Raw genomic sequence first — 23548 nt, 5'->3', positions numbered from 1 at the left:
TATTACTTCCTCTCAGATACATCTCGCGTAATGACTCTGATGAGATAATTCAAGAAATTAGAGCAAATACAGATACTTACTGACAATCATTCTTTCCACGCGCCAGTGTCTTTTACAGAAGGGTTATTGGTGCCAGAAGTATTCTCCGCCGTATACCCTCAGGAGGTTTGAGGACTGTTGATGCAGTTTTGGATTAGCGACGTTTTGTCACCAGTCCATAATAACAGAATAATTGCATTTCATTTGATTTCGAGTGCAACGTATTGCAGTGAAAATACACTGAAGAGCCAAAGAAAATGGTACAGCTGCCTAACACCGGGCAGGGCCACCGCGAGTACGCAGAAGTGGCGCAACACTACGTATCATGGACTCGACTAATGTCTGAAGTAGTGATGGAGGGAAGTGACGCCATGAATCCTGCACGGCTGCACGGTTGTCCATAAATCCGTGAGAGTACGAGTGGGGGGGGGGGGGGGGGGGGAGATCTCTTCTGAACAGCAACAGCACGTCTCAGGGCATCCAGATATGCTCAATAATGCTCATGTCTAAAGAGTCTGGTGGCCAGCGGAAGTGGATAAGCTCAGGAGAGTCTTCCTAGAGCCACCCTGTAGCAATTCTGGATGTGTGGCGTGTCGCATTTCCTTGCTAGGGTTGCCCAAGTCCTTTGCAATGCACAATGGGCATGAAAGGACGCGGATGATCAGACAGGATGCTTACGTACCTGTCACTTGTCAGACTCGTATATAGGCGTGTCAAGCACTCCAACTGCATACGCTCCTCACCTTTACATAGCCTCCACCAGCTTGAACAGTCCCCTATTAACTGGCATGGTCCATGGATTCATAAGGTTGTCTCCATACCTGAAGACCCTCATCCACTCGATACAATTTTAGACGACACTCGTCCGACCAGGCAATATGCCTCCAGTCATCAACAGTCCAAAAGTTGACGGGTCCAGGCGAGGTGTAAAGCTTTGTGTCGTGCAGTCATCAAGGCTACAATAGTGGCCCTTCGGCTCTGAAAACCCATGTCGATGATGTTTCGTTGAATGGTTGGCACGCTGACACCTGCTGATGGCCCAGCATTGAAATCTGCGCAATTTGCGGAAGGGTTGCACTTCTGTCACGTTGAACTATTCTCTTCAGTCGAGTTGGTACCGTTCTTCCAGGAACTTTCTCTGGTCGCAGTGATCTCGGAGATCTGATGTTTTACCGGATTCCTGATATTCACGGTACACTCGTGAAACGATCGTACCGGAAAATCCCAGCTTCATCGCTACCTCGGGGATGTTTGTCCCATAGTTTGTGCGCCGACAATGACACCAAGTTCAAACACACTTTAATCTGATAACCTGCCATTGTAGCAGCAGTAACCGATCTAACAACTGCGCCAGACCTTTGTTTCCTTATACAGGCGTTGCCGACCGCAGCGTCGTATACTGCCTGTTTAAATACCTCTGTTTAAATACATATGCCTGCTCCAGTTTCTTTGGCGCTTCGGCGTTTGTTCAAACAGTTTATGTATCGACTGTGTGACTTGTGTAGAAGCAAACTCATCTACTACATGACCACGCTGTTATTGCACTTGGCGTCCTATGGCCGTTACAGGAAACATGTGGTGATTTTACAGTGAATAATTAAAGTGGCAACTGAAGAAAATTCATCGCACTTGAATACTTTCAGGACATTTGTGCGTGTACTATCGAGCGGTTTATTGTGTTCTCACGAAATACCACGATAAAAACTCCTTATGAGTTGACAGAAGCATCCTCATAAATGTGTATGAAATCTTATGGGACTTAACTGCTAAGGTCATCAGTCCCTAAGCTTACACACTACCTAACCTAAATTATCCTAAGGACAAACACACACACCCATGCCCGAGGGAGGACTCGAACCTCCGCCGGGACCAGCCGCACATCCTCATACACAAGTGCAATAATATGGTGGTCTACTAATACCTCTACATACTTAGTCTGTAATTTACACTTCAGCAGCAGGCAGACGGTTCATCGAATCATCTTCAAGCTATTTTTCTAGCTTTCCATTTTCGAAAAGCGAGTTAACAAAACGTACTCATAAACTGTTTCCATTCACTCCGAGGCCTCCAAGGGTCACTTGTAGTTCCTACTTGCTCTCTCCATTACGGTCATCGTTGGCTAGCTTCTTGAGCTTTCCTGTTTTCAAATAAAATGTGATGTAGTGTTCTCAGTCACAAACTTCATTTCATGCGTAGCTTAACTGTCTTTCTCATTAAATAACAATGAAAGTAATTTTCTTGTGAAGCTACATGTCCATGTTTGTGTGATCTTCCTACGTAATTCATTTCAACGTAATTGTTCCAGAACAGCTGTTGAATTATTGTAAATTAAATGGGTTTCTGCCTTTCTTATTTGTATGTAAGTTTCTTAACGTAACAGCAAATTAAGTCATGTTAACGTTCATATAGCCAAATAAAAGGAAGTCCTTAAAAAAATCACACAATAAGAAAGAATAGAATACAAATTATCAATTTTTGACTGAGCCTAATGTTTCTTTTCTCATCTGATAGTCAAAATTAAAATTTAATGAAGTTCATTCAGTTATAATCTTGAAGAAAATCTCTGTCTTGACAGATCAAGGAATAAGTCATAATAAGTATTAGGATAGTATGCCACTGCATGGTTAGAAAAACATCTCTTTATATTTTCATTTCTTACGCAGCTTGTCATGCAGTGTTCCGATCCGATATTTGAATTCCAAGAACTCTGATTTGTCGATACTTATTCCGTAATGTACTATCTGACTAGATAAAGCTCAAACAAAACAGGCTGTGGGGTTTGCATTTGGCTTGCGTCTGGCCACAGCATCTGTTTCGCTTGATGTTGCTGTATCGCCGTTCTCAGTATAATACGAGTATGAAGTCTTCCCTGAAACTACCGCGGTACTCTGCTGACTATACATGTAAATCTATGCATTAATTTGTCGTCTTTGTTGCATTCTCCAACAGTTTAGCAAGCAAGTGACTATCACATGGATTACCTCGTACTGTAAGAATAAGATAGACAATCTTTTACCATGTTATGAGTACAATAATACCTGCTTTACTCGTTGGCATCAAGCTCGCATTCAGTCATACTCGATTTTGTATCGAGTTTGTTTTTCTGTCAGTGTTATTTAAAAGCTAAGATCGATACACTGATTTATGGATAGGTTCAGTAATGAAGAGTTGTCTGATACCTCGTATGCGGTACCCTGGACACAATGTATGACCAATACAATGACACTTTCCCGAACGGTTCCTGCAACGACACAAAGATACCACAGATGTTTTGCATCTGTACATGGGTACCTACGAGAAACCGCATTTTGCACAGTACAGAATTTTACTCTGTTGTGAAGATATTTTCACAGAAAAAACGGCAGTTGTGGTAAGAAACCGAATAAATCGTACCCTCACAAATCGTCAAAATTTCAGATTCGACACATACAGAGCAGCTACCAAGACATTACGTCATGTTTCCACATGCCCGTTGGGTACTCAAAGAACATTGTGTTGTGCCATATTATCTGTGTGTCCATTGTTGCTGCCTGAACTGCTTAGCCATCGTTAGGTTCCACTACAGATAAATATTAAACATAGCAGTATTTCTCCAGTACTGGGTGACTGCACCACTTACGTGATTTCGCCGCCTACCCCCTGGTGTTCGTTGCTTCCTGTTCGAGGTTTCACGATTTATATTAGCTTAAGAAGTAACAGTGTTTTACCTTGGCTTAACTACGATTTAGGACAACTACAGGACTGGAGTAATGGAGAGAAGGAATAGCGAAGCATAGATTAAATATATTCTGTTTATGATGTCTTTATTAAATAACGATGAGTCAGAATGGATGATACATCACTGACATTTGCCCTTCTCAGTGCACCTTGAGGATGGGAGCAGCGACAGCAGGGGCGGCGTAGGCCAGAGGGGCGTGGACGGCGGGGGCGGCGTAGGCCACGGGGGCAGCGTAGGCCACGGGGGCGGCAGCGACAGCGGGGGCGGCCAGGACGCGGGCCGTCTGCGAGATCCTGTACGTGTTGGCGATGGAGGAGGCGGCGGGCGCCACGGCCACGGGGGCGTGGGCCACAGCCACGGCGGGGGCGGCCACGGCAACAGCGGGGGCGGCGTAGCCTCCCAGGTAGCCGGCGTGGGCGGCGGCCACGGCGCACAGAAGGATCACCTGCGACAACGCGTATTTCAGAGCTCGACAGGAGGCCGTGTTGGCAGTGGTTGCAAGAGGAGCTATTCACTTGCAACATGGTGGGAGTAGAGTTATAAATACATGAACATAGTCGTCTGTGTAGAGGGAAGCCAACCAAAATAAATCGATTGATACGCGACCTCGGCTGTGATCTGTGCATTACATCACCAAATGGCTATGGATGAAAATTACTGTAAGAGGCAAAAAACTGCACTGAACACAGCAATTCAAGCATTTTTTTCGTCCACAACTGTGGATTTGTTCCGGTTGCTTCAGAAAGGAGACATAGAGACAGTAACCCTAAATAAAGGTTAATATGCACCAACAGCTGAGATAAGTTATTCGACAGAAGTACGAAGAAAATGAAGTAAAATGGAATTTCTGAATACAGACCTTACAATGTCCTACAAATAGTAGGAAGCTACCCATATTATTTTTGTGACTGTATGGGTGTGTGGGTTGGGGGGATGAGGGGAGTAAGGAAGGGGAGAGGGGGAGAGACTTCGGCACTCATTGTATAAGGTTGTACAATCTCCATCATAGCTGCTAACTGCTAATGTCAATCTATTTAACTTGGCATAAAGGCCCCTTTTCCGGAAAATAAATCGTCTGGTGAATATCTGTTTTATCCTTCCCCTGGATCGCATTGAATGAAATTTTCGCTATTCCCATATGATTAGTGTACTAAAACTTCTCGACTTATACGAGCAACGGACTGCGATCCAATATTGACATCCAGCTTTTATAAAACACCAGCTGTTGTTAGATACCAACTGAACTTCAGGAGCAATACATATCGATACATTCCACTTGCTACACCTTCGTCCAGTTTTTCGTTCTTGCAACTAATTCGTGTCAATGTTAAAATTACATGCTACGAGAAGACACACAAACTGACACCTCCCAGCTCAATTCAACTATTCTCCCTCAAAGCGGGTAATATCTGTTAAATTCAATTTACACGTTAGTCAGGGCTAAATTTGAATTTTAAATTAAATAAAGCGGCAATTATACTGGTAGCAGAGAGAGACAAAGCGATGAAGAAATTGGTAGCAAAACTTCTGCTACGTAGAAAGAAAGCATACACTGTGGCATCAGGAATGTTTGGCATACCAAGACACAAAATGTCGAGTGGTGCAGCTGAAGATACCTAAACAAAGGGTGAAAGAGATTTTCACCATCTGGCATTGATATTTAGCTAAGAAACAAAGCTGCCGTAGAGGACGAGACGAGAATATATTTCCAATAGCAATTACAAAATGGGGAAACGAAGAGAGGTTTACAGTTTCAGCTGACATAAATGCTGCTAGAAACAGGCTGGGTTTTGGAACCGTAGTCACAACAAAAGCGTAAGCAACATCTCCATCGCAGTGCTGCCTCTCTGACTGAAGACGAGACGTAACAGAAAGAAAGAGAAACAAAAACATCGAATGGAAGTGTTTGTAAGAAACAGAAACACGTGCTAATACGTTCAGAAGCAAAAACTTTGCCTAGTAAGAGGCAGTAGAAGCGAAACGTCCTGGACAGATACGTACTAGAATACGAGGGACTCATACAGTTTTAATTATTACATAAAAAAGTTACGTAAATAACTTTTTGTTTTATTGCAGTCACATGTCAGAACCCTCTGGTGAAGTGTAGATGTGCTGCACCATTTCGTTTTGGCTGTTCTAGCAGCGTACCGAAGTGCTGTGGCGCGGGGATTGCACTGTGCACCATACTATAGACATTAATTACATAACTTTACTTCTTTTGGAGGTGATAGTCTAAACTGTATAACTACTCTTCATATGTGTTGACTGTTCAAAAGTATGTTTTTTTCTGATAGAAAGAGTGCCATAGCATAGGGAAACCGTTGAAGAAGCAAGAGAAGGGAAGTAATGGCCTGAGTCACTCGGAAGTGTATGTCATCGCGCAGGCAACTCACCAGCTTGTACATGTTGTGATGGGAGTTGTCCGGCGAGAGCAACAGGTGCCGCAGCCAGGTTCGCCGTCGGTATATATAGCGGGCGGTAGCTGTGGGGCCTGCGAGCCACGCCCTCGTCCTCTGCCTGCGACACGGCCACAGCTCCCTCAGACGGTGCTCTTGATCCACTTTGCGCTCTGGTTCAGCGTTTGCAGATTGCGAATCCGAAGCTGACCGCCGCGGCAGACTAGGTCAGCCCACCGCGTCTATGTTTAATTTGTAACTGTACGCCCACCTTGCACTTGATCGCGTACTGGATATCACCACAACTTGATGACAGCAGAGAGATTAGTGGGTGCTGTTCCCATGTTGAAGTCTTAGAAGTTGTATGCTATATTTGCCAGATAATGGCGTACATAGCATATGTGACGATGAGTAGATTTAGTTTCTTATTATGTTACATCCACTGTCCCTAAACGTGCCTTCACTGATTTCTAACAGAATGTGTTCCTCCTCCCAAGTATCTGTATGAATCTGCAATTAAAACCCACTTTAGAATTTGTATGTAGACTCAAACGACAAGTGAAAATTTGTACGAAGGCGGAAATTAAAAAAATGTTCAAATGTGTGTGAAATCTTATGGTACTTAACTGCTAAGATCATCAGTCCCTAAGCTTACACACTACTTAACCTAAATTATCCTAAGGAAAAACACACACACCCATGCCCGAGGGCGGACTCGAACCTCCGCTGGGACCAGTCGACACACATTCCTAATAACAACAATGTAGCCGCTTTCCTGTGATATCGACTGCAACAAAGACAGTGCTGCAATTCTCGAGATTACAAAAATCCTCAGTGACTTTGCGAACTTGTTATTCTGGCAGCAAAGAACACCGACATCAGTGTCATCAAATAGGTCATCCAAGAATAAATTGCGCTTAATCTGTCTTCTACAGATCGATTAACTGCGTCGTGAATGCGGATGGTATCTTAAGCTATCGAAACGAGTTTTTAATCTCTTTATATATATATATATATATATATATATATATATATATATATATGTGTGTGTGTGTGTGTGTGTGTGTGTGTGTGTGTGTGTGTGTGTGTGTGTGTGTTTTGTGTTTATGATTATCGAATGTGTCTGTGTGTGTACCTTGCCTTGTTTCTGAAGAAGGCTTTGGCCGAAAATTTACGTGAATGCTTCCCTACTGCTCAGCTTGCGAGAAGCAGTCTGTCCGCTCCACTGTACAGTTATTCCCTCATGAATTTTATTGCAAATAATCCACTGCACCTCGACAAGCACAATGATATACATAATTACAATACCAGAAGGAAAAAAAGATATTCTTTACGCCACATTAAGGTTGTCTGTAGAACAAATAGCGATCCAGAATGTTGTAACCAACAGTTTTGATCACTTATACAATCAAAAGTTTTGATCACTTGCCCAGTGATATAAAGTGCCTGACAGACAGAAAAGTAAAATTTAAAACGAAACTGAAAACATTTCTCTTTGACAATTCCTGCCGGCCGAAGTGGCCGAGCGGTTCTAGGCGCTACAGCCTGGAACCGCGCGACCGCTACGGTCGCAGGTTCGAATCCTGCCTCGGGCATGGATGTGTGTGATGTCCTTAGGTTAGTTAGGCTTAAGTAGTTCTAAGTTCTAGGGGACTGATGACCTCAGAAGGTAAGTCCCATAGTGCTCAGAGCCATTTGAACCATTTGACAATTCCTCCTACTCTTCAGAAGGCTGTCTGTTATTGTAATGTGTAAATGGTGATGGGTAGGAATTACGGACTAACATCTGTCTGTCTTTAATTAAAAAACAAATATCTAATAAATGATGAGCAAGGAGACATATTTACAAAAAAACAATTATCTGAATTTAAAATGACTCGTTCCACATCATTATGATTTATCATGGATGTGGCACTTGGAACATGGAACTAACTAACTAACCAACTGTTGGTATATCACAATCGATGGTATAGGCATATATTTCGGAAACCTCAAAATGAAATTCAAAAATGAACTGAAGCAGATGGTCAAAGTAGACATACGTTCCAATTGTGATATATATCCTTATTCCTCAAAAATTGACAGAGTTACTGGCGAGAAATATTCCGGTAAAATTAGCAAATAGCTTACTGTTTGAAAGGTAGGCCTATATGTTACACAGGTTAGGATATCATTACAAAAAACAGACTTACATAAACGTTAAAGCAAAATACCCAACTAACCTGATCCAAGCGTTTGAGACCATTCCCTTAATCACATTTATAGTGCTGCACAATACTGGAACAGGCTTAAAAATTATATCTTTTTTTACCGTGTAAATTATTAGTACTGATCAGAGACTAAATGACGCGTCAGGTATAAGATTTCAAAGCGAGAAGAAGTGTAAACTACAGTGAAACTGATCCACTGACAATATAATACATGTAAAACAAGAACTCTATTCTGCATGGAGGTACTGCTCTATGTCGTTCTCTTCTCTGACATTTCACGTTGATGATGTGCACAGATACGATAGCATGCCTTGCGTCTTCCGTCATTGCACATGTTTTGCACGTTTTTTGCAAATTGCAGCATTAAAAATGTTGATCATACGAGTTGAAAACTGTATCAGTTGTATTTGATACTGATACAAATACGGTAAAAATGGTATTAAGTGGATTACGGAAGCATTCTTTGCACATCACTTCGTTCTCATCTCGTTTATTCGAAATATATCTACAAAAATAAGTTACATTAACGAGGCCAGACGTGTCATATTACTTCAGCAATTACGCATTTATGAACATAAAAACGTTTGAAATTGCCTTTCCGGCGCTATGTTATTCACGGAAACACGGTAGTTTATCGTATTTAAAACAGTTGTTGCGTGTACACGACAGAAACAAGGAACAAGAAGCGTTCGTATATAGTAGTCTACTAATGTTTTGGGCTGTTTCAGATGGCGGGAGGCACCGCTCACTCTGGCTTCAATACAACGTACGGCACAAGTCTGTAGCGCTATATCCCTTCTTTTTTTACCTTAATGCTGTTAACAGCAAGATCCATAAACACAATTATCTCTGGTGAGTGTAATAAAATTCTCAAATGCAGTAAATTATTAATTACGTAATTTGCATTCAATTTAGGTTCATCTTGAAAAATAAAAGTGCTGAGATTTCACTGATATACGCTGTCAGAACACTATGGTTTGAAAATAATTCCAAGATTCGCAGTTTATATCACTTCTCGTAAACTCGATAAGTCAGAGATTGAAAATTTCCAAAATAATTACTTCTTTAACACTTTCTTTTTAGAAGACACAAAAACGTTTTATTTTGTAACACTATACACAGATCACTGCTGTGTAAGCGTAATTATTTCAATGTACGCTACTGGCCATTAAAATTGCTACACCACGAAGATGACGTGCTACAGACTCGACATTTAACCGACAGGAGGAAGATACTGTGATATACAAATGATTAGCTTTTCAGAGCATTCACACAAGGTTAGCGCCGGTGGCGACACCTACAACATGCTGACATGAGGAAAGTTTCCAACCGATTTCTCATACACAAACAACAGTTGACCGGCATTGCCTGGTGAAACGTTGTTGTGATGCCTCATGTAAGGAGGAGAAATGCGTATCATCACGTTTCCGGCTTTGATAAAGGTTGGATTGTAGCCTATCACGATTGCGGTTTATCGTATCGCGACATTGCTGCTCGCGTTGGTCGAGATCCAATGAGTGTTAGCGGAATATGGAATCGGTGGGTTCAGGAGGGTAATACGGAAAGCCGTGCTGGATCCCAACGGCCTCGTATCACTAGCAGTCTCGATGACAGGCATCTTATCCGCATGGCTGTAACGGATCGTGCAGCCACGTCTCGATCCCTGAGTCAACGGATGGGGACGTTTGCAAGACAACAACCATCTGCACGAACAGTTCGACGACATTTGCAGCAGGATGGACTATCAGCTCGGAGACCATGGCTGCAGTTACCCTTGTCGCTCATCACAGACAGGAGCGCCTGTGATGTTGTACTCAACGACGAACCTGGTGCACGAATGGCAAACGTCATTTTTTCGGATGAACCCAGGTTCTGTTTACAGCATCATGATGGTCGCATCCATGTTTGGCGACATCGCGGTGAACGCACATTGGAAGCGTGTATTCGTCATCGCCATACTGGCGTATCACTCGGCGTGATTGTATGGGGTGCCTTTGGTTACACGTCTCGGTCACCTTTTATTCATATTGACGGCGCTTTGAACAGTGGACGTTACATTTCAGATGTGTTAAGACGCGTTGCTTTACCCTTTATTCGATCCCTGCGAAACCCTACATTTCAGCAGGATAATGCACGACCGCATATTGCAGGTTCTGTACGGCCCTTTCTGGATACAGAAAATGTTCGACTGCTGCCCTGGCCAGCACATTCTCCAGATCTCTCACCCATTGAAAACGTCTCGTCAATGGTGGCCGAGCAACTGGCTCGTCACAATACGCCAGTCACTACTCTTGATGAACTGTGGTATCGTTTTTGAATCTACATGGGCAGCTGTACCTGTACACGCCATCCAAGCTCTGTTTGACTCAATGGCCAGGCGTATCAAGGCCGTTATTACGGCCAGAGGTGGTTGTTCTTGGTACCGATTTCTCAGGATCTATGCACCCATTTGCGTGAAAATGTAATCACATGTCAGTTCTAGTATAATATATTTGTCCAATGAATACCCGTTTATCATCTGCATTTCTTCTTGGTGTAGCAATTTTAATGGCCAGTAGTGTACATCTGCCCTCAAGCGTGGCTCTTTCAGAGCAGCTAACATTGAAATCTGAAATAGACCTGAGGTTATAACATTAAATTTTCGTTTATCAAATATAATTTCATTGCTGAAAACGTGGGCCACAGCATCTAAGAGAAGCTGCCAGCATCTTCTTCCTGGGCACGACCGTCGGCTCCCTGAGTCTGCATCCGGCAGCTTCAACATCCGGCCCAGGTGGAAGATACCTCCGCAGCCGCTTAGCTGCTGCGCCGTTCAGAAACACAAAAAACAACAAACAGTAATTAACATAATTTACACAAACTTTGTCTGTGTTATACTTTAGTTAACATGAATAAGTCTAGGCTTACACTTGCCATAAGTCGTTACTGCCATAATTGATGCTGTAAAAAGCCCTGTATCGTCACAAGCTCTAGGAAGTCTTCTGACTGATACGGCCCGCCACGAATTCCTCTCCTGTGCCAACCTCTTCATCTCAAAATACCACTTGGAACCTACTTCCTATATTATTTAATGGACGTATTCCAATCTCTGTCGTACTCTACAGTTTTTGTCCTCAACTGCTCCCTCTGGTACCATGGAAGTCATTTCCTGACGTCTTAACAAATGTCCTAATATACTGTGCCTTCTCCTTGTCAGTGTTTTCCATAAATTCCTTTCCTCTCCGATTCATCGCCGGACCTCTTCATTCCTTATCTTATCAGTCCACCTAATTTTCAACATTCATCTGTTGCATCACATCTCAAATGCCTTGATTCTCCTCTGTTCCGGTTTTCCCGCAGTCGATGTTTCACCACCACGCAATGCTGTGCTCCAAATGTACCTTCTCAGAAATTTCTTCATCAAATTAAGGCCCGTGTTTGATACTAGAAGACTTCTCTTGGCCAGGAATTCCCTTTTTCATGTCCTTTTTGATGTCCTACTTGCTGAGTCAGTCATTGCTTATTTTGCTGCCTAGGTATTAGAATTCCTTAACTTCATCTACGTATTGACCATGAATCCCGATGTTTCTCGTTTTTCTCATTTCTGCTACTTCTTATTTTTTTTCGTCTTTCTTTGATTTACTCTCACAATCAATCCCTACTTCATATTCATTAGACTGTTCATTCCACTCATCAGGTCATGTAATTCTTCTTCACTTTCACTCAGGACAGCAAAGTCATCAGCGAACCGTATCACTGTTATCCTTTTACCTTGAATTTTAACTCCACTCTAGAACCTTCCTTTAATCTCCATCATTGCTTTTTTGATGTACAGGTTGAACAGTAGGGAGGAAAAACTACATCCCTGACTTACACCCTTTTTAATCCGACCGCTTCGTTATTGGTCGTCCACTCTCATTATTCCCTTTTGGCTGTTGTACATATAGTGTATGACCAGTCTCTCCCTATCTTGCATCTCCCTATATTGCATCGTTTTACATAGTCGAATGCTTTTTCCAGGTCGGCAGATCCCATGAACGTGTATTGATTTTTCTTTACCCTTGTTTCCATAATCAACCGCAACGTCAGAGTTGCCTCTATCGTGACTTTACCTTTCCTAAAGCCAAACTGATCGTGGTCTAACATATCCTCAATTTTCTTTTCCATTCTTATGTATATTATTCCTGTCAGCAACTTGGATGCATGACCTCTTAAGCTGATTGTGCGATAATTCTCGCATTTGTCAGCTCTTGCAGTTTTCGGAATTACGTAGGTGACGTTTTTCCAAAAGTCAGATGGTATGTTGCCAGATTCATACATTCCACACACCAAGGTGAATAGTCGTTCTGTTGCCACTTCCCCCAAAGATTTTAGAAATTTTGATGGAATGTTATCTATCCCTTCTTCCTTATTTGATCTTAAGTCCTCCAAAGCTGTCTTAAATTCCATTTCTAATACGGGACCTCAGTTTCTTCTTCTATAACATCAGACAAATCTTCACCCTCACGGAGGCCTTCAAGGTACTCTTACCGCCTATCCGCTCTCTGCTTGCATTTAACAGCGGAATTCCCGTTGCACTCTTAATATCACCACTCTCTCTTTTAATTTCACCGAAGGTTATTTTAGCCTTCCTATAGGCTGAGTCGCTCTTTCCGACAATCAATTCTTTTTTTATGTTTTCGCATTTTTCATGCAGCCATTTCGTCTGATCCTTCCTGGAGTTCCTATTTATTTCATTCCTCAGCGACTTACATTTTAGTATTACTAAAATTCCTTGAGCATTTTTGTACAACCTTCTTTCATCGATCAACTGATGTACTTCTTCTATTACCCGTGGATTCTTCACAGTTACCTTCTTTGTACCTATGTTTTTCTTTCCAGTTTCTGTGTTTGCACTTTTTAGAGATATCCATTCCTCTTCAACTGTACTGCCTACCCAACTATTCCTTATTGCTGCATCTATAGCCTGAGAGAAATTCAAATATATCTCGTTATTGATTATTACTTCCGTATCCAATTTCTTTGTGTATTGATTCTTCCTGACTAATCTCTTGAACTTCAGCCTACTCTTCTTCACTACTAAATTGTGATCTGAGTCTATATCTGCTCCTGGGTATGCCTTAACAATACAAAATCTGATTTCTGAATCCGTGCCTGACTAAGATGTAATCTGACAAATCTCTCCAAACCACCCGGCCTTATCCAAGTACATCTCATCTTGTGATTCTTGTACAGAATATTCGCTATTAGTAATTAAAATTTATTCCAGAACTCAATTCGTCTTTCTCATTCCTTATCCCAAGCCCATATTCTCCTCTAACCTTTTCTTCTACTCCTTCCCCTAGAACAGCATTCCAGTTCCCTGTGACTATTAGATTTTCATCTCCCTTTACATACTGTACTACCCTTTTAATATCCTTATATAATTTCTCTATCTTTTCATCTTCAACTCGCGACGTCAGCATGTATTCCTGAACTATTGCTTTCAGTGTTGGTTTGCTGTCAGTTCTGATAAGAACAACCCTATCACTGAACTGTTGGCAGTAACACACTCTCTGCCCTACCTTCCTAGTCATAAAGAATCCTACTCCCGTTATATCATTTTCTGCTGCTGTTGGTATTACCTTATACTCAGCTGATCAGAAATCCATGTCTTCTTTCCATTTCACTTCACTGACGGTTACTATATCTAGATTGAGCCTTTGCACTTCCCGTTTCAGATCTTCTAGCTTCCCTAACACGTTCAAGCTTCTGACACTCCACGCCTTGCTTCGTAGAACGTTATCCTTTCGTTGGTTATTAAATTTTTTTTCTCATGGTAACCTCCCCTTTGGCAATACCCTCCTAGGGATCCGAATGGGGTACTATTCTGGAATATTTTGCCAATGTAAAATTCATCAAGACACTTCTTCAATTACAGGCCACATGTCCTGTGGATACACGTTACGTGTCTTTAATGCAGTGGTTTCCAATGCCTTCTGCATACTCATGCCGTTGATTATTGCTGATTCTTCCACTTTTAGGCGCAGTTTCCAACTCCTAGGACAAGAGAGTGCCCTGAATCTCTGTCCGCTCCTCTGCCCTCTTTGGCAAGGCCGTTGGCAGAATGAGGATGACTTCTTATGCCAGAAGTCTTCAGTCGCCAAAGCTGGTTATGAAACAAAGTCAAGAGGTGGCAGGTTTCGAACCCGGTACAGAGGACGGTTTTATTACTAATCTAAGATGCCACCCCTACACCGGAAATTAACATCTACTACACTCCTGGAAATGGAAAAAAGAACACATTGACACCGGTGTGTCAGACCCACCATACTTGCTCCGGACACTGCGAGAGGGCTGTACAAGCAATGATCACACGCACGGCACAGCGGACACACCAGGAACCGCGGTGTTGGCCGTCGAATGGCGCTAGCTGCGCAGCATTTGTGCACCGCCGCCGTCAGTGTCAGCCAGTTTGCCGTGGCATACGGAGCTCCATCGCAGTCTTTAACACTGGTAGCATGCCGCGACAGCGTGGACGTGAACCGTATGTGCAGTTGACGGACTTTGAGCGAGGGCGTATAGTGGGCATGCGGGAGGCCGGGTGGACGTACCGCCGAATTGCTCAACACGTGGGGCGTGAGGTCTCCACAGTACATCGATGTTGTTGCCAGTGGTCGGCGGAAGGTGCACGTGCCCGTCGACCTGGGACCGGACCGCAGCGACGCACGGATGCACGCCAAGACCGTAGGATCCTACGCAGTGCCGTAGGGGACCGCACCGCCACTTCCCAGCAAATTAGGGACACTGTTGCTCCTGGGGTATCGGCGAGGACCATTCGCAACCGTCTCCATGAAGCTGGGCTACGGTCCCGCACACCGTTAGGCCGTCTTCCGCTCACGCCCCAACATCGTGCAGCCCGCCTCCAGTGGTGTCGCGACAGGCGTGAGTGGTGGGACGAATGGAGACGTGTCGTCTTCAGCGATGAGAGTCGCTTCTGCCTTGGTGCCAATGATGGTCGTATGCGTGTTTGGCGCCGTGCAGGTGAGCGCCACAATCAGGACTGCATACGACCGAGGCACACAGGACCAACACCCGGCATCATGGTGTGGGGAGCGATCTCCTACACTGGCCGTACACCACTGGTGATCGTCGAGGGGACACTGAATAGTGCACGGTACATCCAAACCGTCATCGAACCCATCGTTCTACCATTCCTAGACCGGCAAGGGAACTTGCTGTTCCAACAGGACAATGCACGTCCGCATGTATCCCATGCCACCCAATGTGCTCTAGAAGGTGTAAGTCAACTACCCGGGCCAGCAAGATCTCCGGATCTGTCCCCTATTGAGCATGTTTGGGACTGGATGAAGCGTCGTCTCACGCGGTCTGCACGTCCAGCACGAACGCTGGTCCAACTGAGGCGCCAGGTGGAAATGGCATGGCAAGCCGTTCCACAGGACTACATCCAGCATCTCTACGATCGTCTCCATGGGCGAATAGCAGCCTGCATTGCTGCGAAAGGTGGATATACACTGTACTAGTGCCGACATTGTGCATGCTCTGTTGCCTGTGTCTATGTGCCTGTGGTTCTGTCAGTGTGATCATGTGATGTATCTGACCCCAGGAATGTGTCAATAAAGTTTCCCCTTCCTGGGACAATGAATTCACGGTGTTCCTATTTCAATTTCCAGGAGTGTACTTGATGACATTTAATATTAAAATTCTTTTTGTGTGATCTATATATTTTACAGTGACTGAGGTCATTTACCTACGTATCATGTCATAACCCAGGCCCTTCTCATCGAAGAACACATTACTTTTATCATCCTTATCAGTTACGTCATCAAGCCAACCGTCCTCCCCCTCTACCCTCCACCCTCCTATCCACCCAGTCATGTTGTAGTATTAAAATGAGGCAGCCAATCAGAAGGTAGTTTCAATAAGTAAATAAAATAAGAAAATAAAAAGCTCCAAGTTAGGCATTTGAGATTTTTGCCTTTCTCCATCTCCTCTTTCCAGCCAACATGATTTTAGTGTTAAAATGGAACATTCAGTCAAGTAAAAACAGCGCCAAGTTCGAAGATAAGTTGTAAGAAGTTATGTAACCTTCACCTGAATAAGCGTATTATTTCTGTAGAGTGTAAGCTAAAAAGTACACTCTGTATTACAGCAAATTTGTAACATATTGCCCCGTCATGTAACAAAATGCCCTTGTAATAGCTTAACTGTAACGAGTTACCCTCCACATTACAGCAAAATTGTAGCTAATTGCCTACGATGTTATGTTTAGTTACAGATAAACGTCAAAAAAGAATTCTAACAAGCTGCTCCATACATAGTCGTGTTGTTTGAAACTGGAACAGATTGTTCCACAGTGAGCATCAGTGGATAATGACGGTCAGGTGGACAATGATGGTCAGTGCAGAGTGACTGTCAGTTTACTGGGTAACTTCTATTACCCTGTATACTGCTCGGTATGCCAATGACACAGACACATTGCATAAACCTGTGTAAATATTCTACTGCCGCATCATTTAAATTTCACCCCACCATACATGTTTCTTATCTATCGTTCCGCCTCTGCCTCATCATTAAATTTCATCTCACATAAATGTGTCCGCAAAATATTTACACATTCCATTGATTTATAGACTAGTAAATTTCATATCTAGCATCTCTTCCTTGTGTTATCTCTCATGTTTGGCCACACAACAATCAATAGCTGACACCCACTGCACTGTAGGTTCAACTTTTTGCGCCACGCCCAAGAAAGTATATATAGTTAAGCTCTTTCCTTAGTAAATATATATACACACACACACACACACACACACACACACACACACACACATAACTGCATGTATGCACACAGACACATGTTATGTGTCTCAGTGCATGTCCACTTGCTGTGAGAAAGGCCAGTATAGGAGTTATCACCTCACTCCTTAAATGTCCTGAGAACAAACAGCACGGATTAAACTGGTATGAGAGAAGGATACGATTCCTGGCAACCTGCTAATGTTGTGCTGCATATGCTACAGATACATGAGAAGGAAAAAAATACTTTAGGCATAAAATTTCTTTTTCGCACTCAGTTATGTATATAATGTTCTTGCACAACGTGTTTGTCACTATGTGTGCAGCTACGATGGAGGACTACTTTTTTCTCTGAAAGTATACATCAATATAACGAATATGTGAGCTCACATGAGTTGTAATTTACATTTTTGACAAAAAAATTTTCAGGTATTTACGTTATTAACAGTTATTTATATTTTCTTTTTATGTACTTCCATTTTAACAGGTATTTACAGTCTTCCATTTTAACAGGTATTTACAGGAATATCATCATCATAATTTCTCATGTGGTAATGGCAAAAAGTCAAAGTATTTCCCTCATCAGCAAGTATCAAATATTTATCCTCTCTGCACAGATCATCTGGCCTAATAGCTGGATGGACTGAATTACTTACTGCTCAGTCGTTTGTACTTCTGAATCGAAAACGAATTGACTGTAGTCATCTATGGTTAACCGAATAACGAGACATCGTTTTATGGCTTTTGTTGTGCATATAACAAGCCCAGGTTCAGGTTCAGGAGTATACATTTTTGCTCAGAGGCCAATAAATCCTTTAAAAGGGTCACCGTTAAGTTCGCCATTCATTAAACCAACTTCTTTTTTATTTAGCAGCGGAATATTGTACCTGTTATGTACAGAAACACTCGACATATCGAACCTCGTATGCACATCGCTCCTAAAATCCCCTTAGATATTTGGAATTTTAGTGTAATAGTTTAAACTATTGGTGTCTTCGTATCAGAGTTTTACATGGTTTGCTGGAAACTGGCTTAATATTTATTCTTAGTGAATGTCGATAAACAAGGTTTCCTTAATATCGAAAACGGCCATTCCTACTCCTACTTTATCAAACCCTCCATTTAGCCTAACCCACTTCAATAGCAACTAAATTTTCGTTAAAAATAACGCTCCGTCGAATCTTTGGTTTGTCAGTTAATGCAGTTGCGCTGTATTTGCTTTCCCAGGATGTTTATAGCCTTACAGCTCAAGTCTTTTGCACATTTTCCATGTTTTTTCCAAATAAACAATTATTAATCAGCTTGAAATAATTATTATTACATTTTTTGCATGCAATCATACATATTTGCGAGTTAATCTCAATGTATGATTTCAACCAAGGAGCTTGCTTTAATCATAAAATTAGATGAATCTTTTCTAAAGTCAGTTTATGTTGTAAATATTGATTCAGATTTCTGTAATAAATAACATAGTTTCTCTCATCACACAATGTCAAAAATACTTCCTTAGGTTTTCTACTATAAGATGGTGGCAGTATTTATCTGAATGTAAGGACAAATCCGAATACAAAGCATCAGTACTCTTGGGTATTTGAGATCGACTTCTAAAACGTATATTGGATTGATGTGGTACATTATACATCAAAAAATTTCGAAACTGGTTACCTGAGACACTGCAACATTGGCCATCCGTACAGGCTATTTACTTCAAGGCAAGTGGTGTAAGATTCGTCAATTTTGTGATCATAATTGGCTATGAACCTGTTGTTGTCAACTGAATGTCTGCAAGAACAATGGACAGTTCCATCTGTAACGGCTCTTTCAATAAACAGGAGTTTTTCGATATCGATTATAAGCTGCAATTCAGCTTTAATAATTTTGAGCAGAACATCCCACAGCACACCAGATGAAGTAACGTAACGAGCAGGATCCAATTCACATGTCTTACAGCAAACATCGCGAAAGTTTTGGAACACGACGCAACATGTGAGTTTACAACTATAAATCGGAATATTATCCCAATGCTTTACGCTTCAGTACATTCCACACACTGGAAACTCTTAAGCGCAGAAATTTTGTTCTCTTTTCACCCGTTAATAAACTTTGAAGGCTTTTCCTTAGAGCGTTTATTAAAGGTTCCGCCAACAGTTGCAGTTACTTTTCTTGATTTTGACTTGATAAGAGGCATGTGTGGATTGTGGCATTCATTCTATAAACATTTATAAAGCGTATGTTGCCCCTTTGATGTTTATTATTAATGTCAGATACTGCCAGTGCAACATCAGTAGGTCAGGATCGAAAATGAACCTGTAAGGTTCGAAACTAGTCACTTAATACAAATACTGCAACGGTTGACAGAATAGCTGATAAACGGACCAAGGAACTAAAAAAAGTTTCTGGTTCCCGGTAAATAAAAAGGTGAAACTGAAGAATTTGGAAATTTTTAATTGACAGTGGGTGACCTGTCAGTAAAATCGATTTATTGCTCACGTATTCATAAGAAAAAAAACCTTTTCTTTAACTTATGATCATGGCGAAAATCAGCTATCATTACCTTGAGTTCATCGGGTTTCAGGCAAGATTCAAACATTTCAAGGAAACACATCACAGAATTTAGTTAATCGATAAACTCAAAATTTATATTGCATCACTTCTCTAGAAGAGTTACTGAAACAATCTCTATATATGATTTATATTTGTCCATATTACATGGCAGATAAGAAATATAACCTGGATTTAATTCAATGTGTTCGTCACTATTTGTTGTCTTTTGCTTACAAATGTTCATGTTCAAGAAATGCGCATTCTAATTGCTCACATTGTGAAAAACGACTGACACTGCATAGTGAGGTCTGTAATTCATGTTACAACTGGGATGTGCTGCGTTTTGCTACCCTTTGTGGGAATAACTGTGGTGTCTGTGTTTTACACGGCCTTCGTCAAACAATTTCTTGCAAATATAGCAGACCTTTGCTAATTCTCCTATGGGGCTTATTTCCCTCTTTTCATTTTGAAACAGAAAATTGCTGAAGTTTGTAAATTTTACAAAATGGTTTTGGACGCCAGGTAATACACTGTTAACTGCTTTAAACTGTACACAGTCAACTAAATGTATATATTTGCATCTAATTTTTCCTGGGAATGAAAACAGCAAAGACGGCATTTACGTATCAAGATTGACTCACGGTGAGCAGTATTAATGCTATGAACTAGTCTCAACAAGTTTTCTATGCAACAGAAATGATACACATCTCTGCTACCTATCTGTAACGTTAATAGATTCACATGTTCCTTACGATGGTGTTTCGTGATATAGTGCACTGCAACTCAGATTTCTCTGTGATGTCTCTTGTCTTCCACAGCCATCCATTCATAATCTGGATATTGGGTGCCATAGACGTTTACAGAGACCTTCTCCTATTGTTTTTCAGAAATGTGAACATGTTTCAGCTGCCCAGGTAGTGATATGTTGGCAAAGCTTAATTTCTTCAGAAGAGGTCAACAAGTATACTCAAAATGTGCATTTTATTTTACAGAATGAGGACATTCTATCGGTTGAGGGATGTCTGCAAAAAGTTCATTTTATCGATTTGGAAACAGTTCACATGAGGTTTAGCATCTCGGACGAGGCATCTTATTCTTCTCCGCAAAGGAGTTGAAAATATCGGCCAAGCTAGTATGATGTCTGCAACAGTCACACACAAGTGCACCCAACCCGGTGATGGGGAGAACGGGGGCTTTCTTACTGCAAGAGGCGTATCATATTGAGTTATTATTACACACGCCTTAACGAGCAGAAAAAATATGTTTCGCAACAAAAAGCTTTTTACTACGAAAATTGTGGTGAGGTCCCTGTATCTGTTCCGTGTTTGTTGCAAAGATTCAAAACACTTATCCGAGATTGAGATATCGGGTGTCTCGGACCTTGCATTGCTCAAAGGTCGTGGTTCTTACGAGTGTGAGATTTGACAGCTTTCATCAACCATGTGCGGAAGTGTGTATTTGTGTGTTGTGTACACACATTTCAGAGACTAATATCTTTGCTTTCACGGTTATAACAGAGCCTGGCACCATTTTTACCGAGCATTTGAATATTATGCTGATGTAATGTAGAGGTATGTATACACAATTATCTTTGACTTTTTCGAGGAGCTTTGAACTTGACGCCTAATCAAATGAAGGTTGCGTAATTTACCGCTTATCTACGGAATTGGTGCCGTTTTACGTAATTCACTGTCTACTTTTAATACTACTTGGTGACTGGCTGAAGTGGATGGGGAAGGGGGGGAGACGTGGCTTGATGACGTAACTAATAAGGCTCATGATGTCACTGGTATGTGTGATGATCTCCTTGATAAGGAGGACCTGACTTGTGACATCATAGGTAGGTCAATGACGTTAGCTGTGCTTAGCGTACCTCGGTCACCGTGCACGCCCTACGTTAGAGTATAGCAGTTTATTGCCATTCCCAATTTACTTTTTCATTCTGTAGGATAGAATTATCGGAAAGAAAGGTAAAGAACACGAGTAAAATCGCAAGGAGAGGAATTACCACTCCGGCAGTTTCTAGATGACATTTTCGTTCGCGCATCATAAAACATTTGTAACAACTATTTAATGCAATGAAAAGGCAGCAAAAACGTGAGTATTGTTTTAAAACAGGAAATATGAAAGTAATGTACGCCATGAGAGGCGAGAGTTAGTAGAAACTGAGTATAAAATGTGTACCAAATACAACAGAGGAAAGGCATTGTGTTATACTGGCAGTATGGTCACAAAAAAGGTCAAATGAACAAAGTTGTATAATGAAGTCTCACACAGGAGAAACAAACGTTCTTTAGTAGTCTGACTATGATAGGCGTTGATTCAAATGGCTCTGAGCACTATGGGACAACTTCTGAGGTCATCAGTCCCCTAGAACTTAGACCTACTTAAACTTAACTAACCTAAGGACATCACACACATCCACGCCCGAGGCACGACTCGAACCTGCGACCGTAGCGGCGGGGGACGAAGTGAACAGAGCAATCGTCAAAGTATACCGTGCCTGGCAAAGTGGCGCTATCCAAAACAAGCGCCGTGGCAACTGTGCGGCATCACAAGCTTCTGATGACAGGGGTCATCGATGGCAGACGAGACGTGTATGGGCGAACAGCGGTGTTGCTTTTTGAGCAGCTGACCGTCCAGATGAACCAGAGGCTGCCAAATACGTGCACCCATGACTACTCTTGATCGGCGATGAAGGTGGGGGTTTGCAGGTCAGCACCGAAACAGGACGTCGACTGAGCGGCGACAGGTAACCTTCTCAGATAAATTGCGTTTTAAGCTCCATCGGACAGATAGCTGTTGGCGTGTACGGCGTGAAACGTCTGAAAGCAAATATCCTGCAACAGTCGTCGGAATGGTCCATCCCAGAAAAGGAAACGTATTGGCTGAGGAACGTATTCGTGGCATTAGCTGCGTGATCACCTCGTTCTGGAAAGGACAATGAATCATCAGCGGTATCTATCATTGTGGACCATGCCCACCCCTTTAGCACTCTGTTTTTTCTCGGCACGATGTCATCTGCCAGCAGGACAATGAAACATATCACACAGCTCGTAGTGTACGTGAGTGGTTCGATGAGCACCAAATGAGTTTACCGTACTCCCTTCGCCACCAGACTCCCCGTATTTTAAGCCAGTCGAGAATACGTGGGACCACATCGATGGATCCTCAACCGAGCGACCTAGTACAACTGGGCACAGCTCTGGAGTCGGCAACGTTCCATATCCTTGTCTGCACCTTAGAGAACCCCATTTATTCTCTTCCTGCACGTCACGCAGCGGTCCACGCGGCAAAAGGTGGGTAATGAATCTTTTGACATTTGATCACATTTATGTGACATTTGCAATCTATTGCATCCTATACATTCAACAGCCGCCTGCAGATTCTCTTCCACATCTCCGACGCAACGAGTGCACACATTAGCCTTTCTTGCTGGCTTGACAGTATTTCCCCTGGGGACTCCTTTTCCAGCGTAACATTGGCGATCCCAGCTTACACTTTGTCTGTACTTGTCCGGAATTAGCAGGAAGATCAGACACAAACCCCAAAGTTCAGGTATCCCTTGATGACTAAAATCTGCTCTCAGTATACGGTATCTGTTACTGTGGCCTAAAGGGACAGTCGTGTGACCAATACCCACTTTCACTTTGTGCCTAGAGACTCAAGTACCGGCCGCACTTCTCCATTGTCCTTCCATTCATGAAGAACTGGCTCAGTCATGTACGTCAAAAAGAGCAGAATTGTCAGGGTCTCAAGAATATGTGAAATGTAAGAGTGACGTCACATACTTCACCACAGCCGTTCCCACATCATGTAGTGTAAGGCAGTGGTCTCTACACAGGAATACAATCCTTTTCCAT

At 42.4% G+C, this 23548-nt stretch overlaps 1 protein-coding gene across 1 annotated transcript in view; it reads right to left on the bottom strand.

Moving 5' to 3' along the window:
• Positions 1-3825: 3825 nt before the first annotated feature.
• The window catches only part of LOC126474567 (cuticle protein 38-like), a 32775-nt gene continuing 13052 nt past the window's right edge, over positions 3826-23548 (bottom strand). The window contains exon 3 of the mRNA XM_050102044.1: positions 3826-3905. Within this exon, the coding sequence (XP_049958001.1) occupies positions 3897-3905 (9 nt within the window). The 3' untranslated portion in view covers positions 3826-3896. The remainder of the gene's footprint in view (positions 3906-23548) is intronic.

This window comes from Schistocerca serialis, chromosome 4, assembly GCF_023864345.2.
Source record: "Schistocerca serialis cubense isolate TAMUIC-IGC-003099 chromosome 4, iqSchSeri2.2, whole genome shotgun sequence".
Classification (NCBI taxonomy): domain Eukaryota; kingdom Metazoa; phylum Arthropoda; class Insecta; order Orthoptera; family Acrididae; genus Schistocerca; species Schistocerca serialis.
Note: the sequence above shows the minus strand (reverse complement) of the source record. Positions and strands in the feature narration are given on the sequence as shown.